The sequence below is a fragment of the Rhipicephalus microplus genome, unplaced genomic scaffold, assembly GCF_043290135.1.
Source record: "Rhipicephalus microplus isolate Deutch F79 unplaced genomic scaffold, USDA_Rmic scaffold_152, whole genome shotgun sequence".
Taxonomy (NCBI): domain Eukaryota; kingdom Metazoa; phylum Arthropoda; class Arachnida; order Ixodida; family Ixodidae; genus Rhipicephalus; species Rhipicephalus microplus.
In genome coordinates, this window is record NW_027464723.1 from 10,290 (window position 1) to 20,003 (window position 9,714).

Here is a 9,714-nt window from a genome sequence, read left to right on the forward strand (position 1 = left end):
AATAAGGGACACACCAAGACGAGCGCCGTCTTCGAGCCTGGTCAAAACCCTTGTGCTCGTAGCCCTGGCCATTTCGAACTATCCTTATCACATTATCGTGATCAATATCAGCTCGAACACGCGAGCGCGTGGGAAATAACATCAAAACCGAGATAGCGTGATACGCAGGTGACGCTGCGTCAATCGTAGGGGAGGAAGGGGGCGCACTTCAGCTGACTATTGGCACTCCTGCTTCACTAGTGTTGCTGAGAAACGGCAGCTGATTGCGTGCCATTGGCCAGTGACAACGACAACAAAAAACAAAAAAAAACCTTGCCCGAAAAACAAAGCAAATCAAAGGGGTGTATTTAAATGTGCAGCCAACCACACCAAGATGGTCTGTGCATGACGGCCCGCCACGTCGAAGCTGATATTGAAACCAGTTTCCTTATTAAAAACAAAAATTTGCTTGTCCTGATCACATGCTCTGGGACTGCGCCAGAAATCCGCAAGGTGCTAAATCCGGAGCCCTTCCGCCGCGGTTGGCCGCTGCCCTGTGCAGCCCTAGCCTCGGTGACCAACTCTGGGCCGTCCAACAGGTCCGCGAGGTGACGGTCAGGCAAGGTCTTGACGTCCCCGCGCGGGAGACCTAAGGCCCGGTCGGCGAAAACTCTGTCGGACTTCCAATAAAGTTGTTACCAACCAATTGTCTTCCTCAACAGTTTGGTGGATCACTAAATGTTGCTCTGTGTGTTCAAGTGAATATAACCACTATATAGCGGCTACTGACACGCCACAAGCTGCCTATTTGCAGCAATGATATCGAGGCGGGAGTGCACCGACAGCTAGTGGATGCGCGGTGCCCTTTTCTGCTTCAGTTTCCGACAGCAGCCGCTGCGAATCGGCCGACGCAAGGTTTGAGGCTATTTGCCACGCATTCGCCTATTCGAGCTCGTATTGCTCACATTGACACAGTGGCCACTGCGCCGTTACTACTGCTTTCACTAATCAGCGAAGGGCCTGTATGGCAACATGCGTCTGTATGGCAACACGCGAACCTCCGTAGCTGCTCCTTTTGGTGCGTTTAAGTGTGTATGAAAGCTTTGTAATGGGTGGGCCTTTAACACTGCGTAGTTCGCATGTTCTGACGCCTGGCGCCATCCTACGCCTAAGCGACGCAATATTACATGCGTTAGGACACTGCCCCCATTACATCACTATAATTTCACAAACTTGCTCCTGCTCGCGGCTTGTCCTATGCCGGCATTGTGTACACCAGTGTTGCTTCTACACTTCTGCGTTCGCGCTCATGGTCGCCTCTCCTGTGGTGCCAACAATGCGCACCGTAACATCATCACGCCATAACTGCAATTCAGCTGTGTAACAAAACAATGACAATTCTGAGTGTCACAAAATCGCCTTCTGTTTTACTTTGCGAGAAACGTGAAAAGCCGCACTGCGGTGCACCTCGACTACAGCGCGCCTAGACCAGTATTCGTCCGTCAGTATCGAGTTTATAAGTAGGTTACCTCATTGTATATATCAATTATTCTATCATTCGTAGCAAGTATTTCAAGCAAGATCTATCCGAAACACGTATATATATATATACACGTTCGCGTTCTCTCGAAGCGTCCGAATCGTCCACCGCTCGCATGAGTGGTGCCATGCTCAATTGTTGCTGTTGTCCCTGCTGCCAGCTGCGTTGGCAGAAGCGTTGACGCTGTCATCATTGTCGTCGCCATTCTGCTCCATCGACTTCTTGAAGATTTCCGAGTAATTGTTCATTCCGGTCAAGAAACATAACTGCGAAGAAGAAACCATCACGTGGTCGTCGGGCGGCCGTTTCCCAGCGTGATTACAACACACTGAGAGCAGCGTCTCAAACCTCTTCTCTGACAAGTCATACTTTACGGGAATTTATCGATGGCTCGTTTTGTTGCTACACGTTGCTAATAAAATAGACAACGACTCTAATGAAAGTACAGGGGCAACACTGTTTGTAGCTTGTAAGTGTGCTAACACCCGCTGCAGAGCTGTTTGCGACGCGTGACTAGCTTATCTCGCACATCGCATTTAAGGGATCACAACTATTGAGCGGTAGGTGGCGGTGTGCTCGCGAGCGTTTATCACCACCGCCATCATCATCATAGTTGTTAGAACAGTAGCGCCGACGGTGACGCCTGGCGGCAAGCCTGGGTGGCGGCACGTGACAAAGAAGCGGGTCTCTTTGGCCGCGGGTGGCGGTTCGCGCGAACGGTTGTCTCTGGCGGTTGGTACCCGGTGCACGGCACCACGGGCCGTCTGCCGGGGGCCCTTATGATGACTCAAGCGTTAGCGACACCACCTAGTGTTTGTCATGTTGTTGAGTGTTGTGTAATATTGTGTAAGGTTGTTTTAGGATTTTTAAGAAGCCCATAATGTTAAAGCGACACTAAAGTCAACTATTAAGCCGACTTTGATTATTGAAATGGTGGTCTAGAAACCTTGTAGTGTTACTTTTGTGCGAAGGAAGGGCCTATTTTGAAATGAAGACACGTTTTAGGGCTCCAAATCGGGTTAGCACACTTCAAATTACCCGCCTCAGGGAGCGGACCGACCGGACCGACTCACGTCACTGTTGCCGTCCACAACGTTGCCCGGCTTTACTGCGCTAGTACCAGCAGTCCGAAAGCAGCGGGAGCCGCAGCAGCAACAACGGCTATTGATGAATTTCCCTCCATAGGATCTGAGATTGCAGACGCTTTTGTTTCAACTGCGCCCCGCTAGGTAGCTTCACCTGTCCCGTGTAACCATGCGAAAGTTTAATTTTCGAACCACTCGCGCCATTCCCCATATTAACGTCTGGTGGTTCTTTTTTCGATGAATAAACAGAAACGAACAAGCAGCATTTTATTGCGCCTCTTAATTCACATAACATTTTTTATTTAGTGCAGTTAGATTGATTACTAGTGATTATTGTCGGCAGTCAATCTGATGTCATCGGGATCATTTTGAAAATGTTCTACTGTGGCGCTTGTGTTCTTGTGCATTTACTTTAATTTCTCGGTAAGTAGGGCACTGTTGCTGATGATATTGTCGTTTCAGATGTTGCCGTACATCGAGCTTTCACTATGACGTAAATTGTTATTTGACTTAAGTGTCCCTTTAAAAGCCTTCCTGTTCTCCCAAACCGTCGTGGGGTCTCTGATTCAACCTTTTCAACGATGACGTCACGCACGCGCCCTTCTCTAACGAAGAAGTCAGGATATGCCTCCTGATCTCCGAAACCATCGTCCTAGCAATGCCAGTTTTCCCGGCCCCTACCCTACCAAAACGCAAGATGACAGCACAGGAAAATGGAAAAGGCGGAATGGCTGTGTGACTGGGACCCCTGCGTATATGTTCGGTCGATGGTATGACTGCCCCTTGCTGGACCAGACTGACCTTTGCTAGACTGAACGATGCGGCTAAAATTAGAGGGAAAGAGAGCGGTCGGTGCGGATTGCCTCAGTGTCCGAAGAAGAGGCAGTGGCAAAGACCTTTTTGAAAACGAATGACGATAGATTCTTGGCTTTCTAACGCAGTTGTAAATAGTGTAAATAAACGTCCTGTATAAAAAAAGGCACGTATCTGCATGTTTCACTTCAAATGTCGTTCAAATGGCGCTGCGTTAGAGTCTCGATCCGTGCAGCCAAGGCGAACGAGCGCATCGAGGACGGACGGACGGACGGACGGACGGACGGACGGACGGACGGACGGACGGACGGATGGATGGATGGATGGATGGATGGATGGATGGATGGATGGATGGATGGATGGATGGATGGATGGATGGATGGATGGACGGACGGACGGACGGACGGACGGACGGATGGATGGATGGATGGATGGATGGATGGATGGATGGATGGATGGATGGATGGATGGATGGATGGATTATTATGGCTGTACCCTTTAGATCAGGCCACCTAGCCGTAATACTTAGAGAACCAAAAACTAGATTTATCCTTATTTTTCCTTTAAATAGTGATGTATGCACGTTGGATACGAGCGCCATCTGGCAGTTAAGTTCAAAAATGAAGGAAGGCGTGAGCGCCCACGCAGAAAGATGTGTGCCTGTCTCGGAAATGATAAGGAGTAGAACGCAAAGTGACGGGCAGGTGCCACCACCGTGTCGTTTCAGCAAAGCGTTGGAAACACTTGCTTTGAGCATCGCGTTGCACTGTCAGCGCAGCGTGATAAACGCTACGGTCCTTACAATTATTTGTGTGTGCCTTCTCTCGTATAAATTCACACATACAAAACATCGACGTGTTGTTATAGTGCCTCATACATGCGCAGTAATTGCTTTTAATTGACAATCGCGCAAGTGTGAACGCTGAAACTTGAGCAATATAGGTGGGTGCAGCGGATAGGGTTCGCCGTTTGAGGTATCGTAAGATGCCTCTAAAAAAAATCGTTGCCGCGGACAAACAGACAAATGTACAGACAGACAGACCAAAATTTTGGCGTCAAAGGTCCCCAAGAAAGACTATCGTCTTTAACAGAAACTTATCGTCAGGGAGTTGTAATCGAAACCTTTTTATAACACACTATGTCCCAAAACAGCGACCTCTTTTTTTGTTTGTTTGCTTCACCGCAGAACACGCTCATATTGCGGGGGAGCTAATTTATTTCACCTTTCTCGTAGGGCGATTGCAAAGTTTTTGCAGCAGTTTTCAACGACATATGCAGGCGAGCATGCTTATTACTCGCTAACGTTCCTGAAGAGAAACCATAGCTAGAAATAGGATTAGTTTGATTGTAGGCCGCTCAACTTATTGACAAGCTATTTATATTGACTGGTCCACATATTGCACTTTAGTTAGACCATTGTTTGCCTGGGAGAACTGAAAGCCGCGTCTCCCACGCTGCTTTTTACGTTAATTTATTACACTTCTCCCCCCCCCCTTTTTTTTTAAGCACTGCAAGAAGCTCTCATTTCTTCCTAAAGTTCACTAGGGATCTCCGAAACACCCACTGCCAAGAACCGCTGAACCCAGAACTTCAAGTTTGCCAGACGAGACCCTCGTCTTGAATTGGGATTGGTGGAAGGCTCACTTTTTTAGTTAGACACAACCTAATGAAAACAACATACAAGGAAGCTAAGGAAAGTGTAAGGAACATTATATAAAGCTTTTAACTGTAGAATAGTAATCGAGACGTAATTGAAAAATAATTAAAGTGGATGAAATTCTTTTTGCGGCGGGAAGTTTACATGATATAGCATTTCTAAAACCTATGCGCGCGGCAAGTGTAGCTATTACGAAGCATTTAGATAGGTATATAACCATAATTTTTTTTACACACATGTTCATTGCGAATAAGGCTCCCGTGTAAGAGCCTAGAGGTCTTTGTTGTTTGTATTCTTTACGCCCCCTCCCGGCCTGACAAGATTCCGTCAATCCTCTCAGCTTCATAATGCGCTACGTGATATTCCACTACACCCTATTGTTTTATGCCATACCATATTGTTTTATACTACACGGCAATAAGCGAAAACATCCGCACGTCAGTGTTAGTTGGAGCGGCCATACGCGTACATCATTAAGCAGCTGGTAGAAGTAGCGGATCAATACGATTCAGTCAGAAAGGCTCACCTCTATAGACAATAAAAGCAGAGCTGGATACACTGGCGAGAACAGCACTGCTGGCAGCTGTAGACAAGAAACAAACACAAAATCTTTTTATAAACACATTGGTCTGGTGGTATCAATCGATTTGCGTTGGAGGGGGAACAGAAACTTCGGTACCCATTTAAATATTTCTGGAACTGCTAAGAACTTATGACTCCGCCTCCAGGTCCTCGTAATCATGCGCTAATGAACTAGTGTTAGCTTACTGATGACTAATTTTGGTTAGTGATGGTTACATATTGAACTGATGCTGTTAGATTGATTGATGATTGATATGTGGGAATTAACGCGTCCCAAAATCACCATATGATTATGAGAAACGCTGTAGTGGAGGTCTCTGGAAATTTCGACTACCTGGGATTCTTTAACGTGCATCCAAATCTGAGCACACGCGTCAAACCCATTTTCGCTTCAATCCAAAATGCAGCAGTCACAGCCGGGATTCGATCCCGCCACCTGCGGGTCAATAGCCGAGCACCTTAGCCACCAGAGCTCCGCGGTGGGCCTGATGTAGTTAGGATCTATAACACTCACCTCTTCAAGGTGCAGACTTATGAGTGCGATCATCTGGGAAGTTTTCGGCTTCTGAAACGACGTGGTTAGAGAACAATTGAGCAAAGCGTATATAAAAAGCAGGGCGAGGAGGAATTTATAACTTTTTTTCTTACCGCTATTATGGATGCAATGGCGTCGACGGCGATGTAGACAATTCTGCCCAAGAGACGAACTGCGATGCCCGTTATTCCAACCGCCATCAACTGTACGTTGTCCTGTGGTGAACATATGGAGATCATATTATAACGGTATCAAGGACTTTGCTACTCTTCGTCTGTACTGTTCTTATGCATCGTAGTTCACGCACGTCAAGTCGCGATAAACTCACCCTGGCCGCAGCGACGGTCCAGGTGACGATGAAACCCACTTGTGTCGCGCTCAGGAAGCAGCTGACGCCCCAGGACAGCCATACGTACGGCCGTCCTACATGTGCACGCCACAAGATCAGTATGTTGTTATTGTTGTTGTTCTTGTTGATGATGATGATGATGTCGTTATTGTTGTTGTTGTCGTCGCCGTCGTTGTTGTTGATGATGATGATGTTGTTGTCGTTGTTGTTGATGATGTTGATGTTGTTGTGGTTGTCATTGTCGTCGTTGTTGATGATGATTATGATGTTATTGTTCTTGTTATTTTTATTGTTGTTGTTGTTGTTGCTGCTGTTGTTGTTGTTATTGTTGTCGTCATCGTCGTCGTCGTCGTCGTCGTCGTCGTTGTTGTTGTTGTTGCTGTTGTTGTTGTTGTTGTTGTTGTTGTTGTTGTTGTTGTTGTTGTTGTTGTTGTTGTTGTTGTTGTTGTTGTTGTTGTTGTTGTTGTTGTTGTTGTTGTTGTTGTTGTTGTTGTTGTTGTTGTTGTTGTTGTTGTTGTTGTTGTTGTTGTTGTTGTTGTTGTTGTACAATCGATGGACAATACTACATTATGGCACTCGACTGCTACCCCTAAGGTCGCGGGATTGAATCCTGGCCGCGGTGACCACATCTGCCTGAAGGCGAAAACGCGCGAGGCACGTGTACTTAGCTAAAAGCGCTGTGGGTCAAAATTTTCCGAGACCTCCTCATCAACGTCCCTCATAATATATTGGTTTTAAAACGCAAAGCCTCACTTATTATTATTATTATTATTATTATTATTATTATTATTATTATTATTATTATTATTATTATTATTATTATTATTATTATTATTATTATTATTATTATTATTATTATTATTATATAACACCATGGCCAGAACTACTGCAATTAGTAGTTGTAGTAAATGCAGTAGTAGTGCTGCAACTACAGGTACTACGGGCAGTCGTAACAGCAGCAGTAGGGCTAATTGCTAATACCAGTAACACTACTAAAACCTCAATACGTACTATTATACTAATGCTGCTTTTGTCACTGTGCAGTAGCCGCAGCAAAATTGAGGCGCTGGCCGTACGCTTACTCTTTGCGTCGCACACCATCGCCGAAGCGTACATGGCGCCCATCTGTAACGCCAGGACTGCGAGCATCACCGCCTGCGCAGTCGAACAGGAACAAGCCATCGCGAGATCTGTCGAATCACGACATATCGAAGAGCTCCGATATGCACAGGTCGTTCATCGTACCGCGGAAGAATAGTATCAACAATAAAGCCCCCCCTCCCCTCCCCCAACGCTTGTTACTCTACGAACATCTATTTGCAGAGCCCCCCTCCCCTTTCATCGCTTTTTATTCCTCTTGCCCTAAAACATCGTCTTGTAGCTGTTATATTAGCATGAAAGTGACTACCTCCAATATAAAACAGACTGGTCAAAACATGATTTGCGTTGTTTGAGTATCAGCGTCTCCACTAAACGCGACTCAAATGTCGCTGTGCTTTCCACAGAAAGACTGCTGCCGGAACCGTACGTGGAGGCCACACCTCCCACCACATGTTGCTATCAGCCGCCTTGGAAGAGCGCTTTCTGTTCGTACTGCTCAGCGACGTGACATGACATTAACAGCGGCTCAGAGGCAGCTGCAAGAACTGTGAGTTTGTAAGAGTACGCCACGAGAGGCACCGGTCCCTGCACGAATTGCTGGAACGCAGTGGCGTTGCCATGGTGTGGCACATGGGGCCCGTGCCGCCCCCTCCCCTCCATTTTTTTTTGTTGCCACTACACCCCCAACATAAAATGACACTTGAGAACATCTACCTGTCTGGTCCCCACTTCAGATGAAGATGGTGCCCCCCCCCCCCCTACGAAAAAAAATTTCTGCCGACGCATCTGCCGGAACGTTAGCTCGCTCGCGGTTTACGCTCCAGGAATATAGTTACAGGAGGAGTTGCCTCAAAATAAGCTTATGCGCCGTGTTGAACATAGCGACCCTGTCCTTGGCAGCGTACCTAGTCAGACTATGATTACTCAGCACAGTACTGTGAATGATATAATTTCGAGGAAGTGTACATGTGAGACGTGGTATAGAGGTTAGTGCCGTTCGATTGAAGTCATACACTTCCTGGCAAGATATCCTGCAAGAACTTTCTTGTGATCTGTTGGTATATTTACAAAAGTGTTACAAAGAAATGAGCACTGTCGATCAGTTCAGGTTCTATCGTAGCGTTAACCGATAGTGCAACACGATGGTCCTCACCGCGTAGGCAAGTCCCTTGGCCCTGGCTTTGTTTCTGGTGGTCGGATTGCAGCAGTCCATGGCGTCGGTTTTCTTTCTTCTCACCGTGAGAATGGCACGTACCCACTAAATTGACTGGCCCGGAGTCGAGCGAACTTAGATAGCGTTTGTTTAGACTGGAAAAGAACTGAATAAAGAAGAATCAGCAATACAAAACGTACAATGTCAAGTACAGCAAATGCGGCTGAAAGCAGCCGTTGTTCTTGTTCAATTTTTCTTATTTTTTTACCTTCACACGTATCCAGTGAACCATTGTTTAAACGGCAGAGAACAAACGAAAAAAGTGAAGAGGTTCTATTGCGAGACGTATAGAACTGAAATTCGCCCCCACGTGTTATGCTTGTAATGTTACTTATCTTTTCTGTCAACAAGGAACACACGACATCATCATCCCAATTTGCTAACCCCATTTTTTGCGAGAACCGATGCCTTTATGTATTCTTTTTTTCCGCGAACAGTGTCGGACTGGAACAAGTTATGCGAACCTCATTCATTGTAACGTATGTGTAACGTATTGTAAAGTATGAGGTATGCAATGTATTGTCGTTGTTTGGCGTAAGTTGCTACTTGTGTTGTGGAACATAGTGTAATGTAGTGTTGTAGAACCGGGTGTGTTGTTGCTTTGCATATTGAAGTTTATTGTAGTGTATAGAGCGAAGCGTGATGTTGTTACATAACGAAGTGTATTGTAGCGTGTAAAACAAAGTGTGTTTTTCGTATGATGTACGTCATTACACCTGTGGTATGCGTGACGTGCCCTTCCTGCTTGGACCACTTAGTGTCCGCAGTATGTATTAAATAAATAAATAAATAAATAAATAAATAAATAAATAAATAAATAAACTTGTAATTAAATGAGAGCGATCTAAACAAGCTTTGCC

The 9,714-nt window shown here is 46.0% G+C and overlaps 1 protein-coding gene across 1 annotated transcript; it reads right to left on the minus strand.

Moving 5' to 3' along the window:
• Window positions 1-1,606: 1,606 nt before the first annotated feature.
• On the minus strand, window positions 1,607-6,700 carry LOC142791222 (uncharacterized). Its single transcript, XM_075885451.1, has 5 exons — window positions 6,520-6,700; window positions 6,305-6,406; window positions 6,171-6,221; window positions 5,601-5,657; window positions 1,607-1,785 (listed from the first exon to the last, which is right to left on the minus strand). The coding sequence occupies exons 2-5, from the start codon at window positions 6,389-6,391 to the stop codon at window positions 1,651-1,653; spliced, it is 330 nt and encodes a 109-aa protein (XP_075741566.1). The 5' UTR covers window positions 6,392-6,406; window positions 6,520-6,700; the 3' UTR covers window positions 1,607-1,650.
• Window positions 6,701-9,714: the final 3,014 nt, after the last annotated feature.

What these genes read in the sequence shown, in the direction of transcription:
- LOC142791222 (XM_075885451.1), bottom strand. Translation starts at nt 6,391, where the DNA reads ATGGCGGTTGGAATAACGGGCATCGCAGTTCGTCTCTTGGGCAGAATT. An exon ending in CCATTGCATCCATAATAGCG is followed by an intron (nt 6,222 to 6,304) that starts GTAAGAAAAAAA and finishes ACGTCGTTTCAG; the next exon opens with AAGCCGAAAACTTCCCAGAT. An exon ending in TAAGTCTGCACCTTGAAGAG is followed by an intron (nt 5,658 to 6,170) that starts GTGAGTGTTATA and finishes TCTTGTCTACAG; the next exon opens with CTGCCAGCAGTGCTGTTCTC.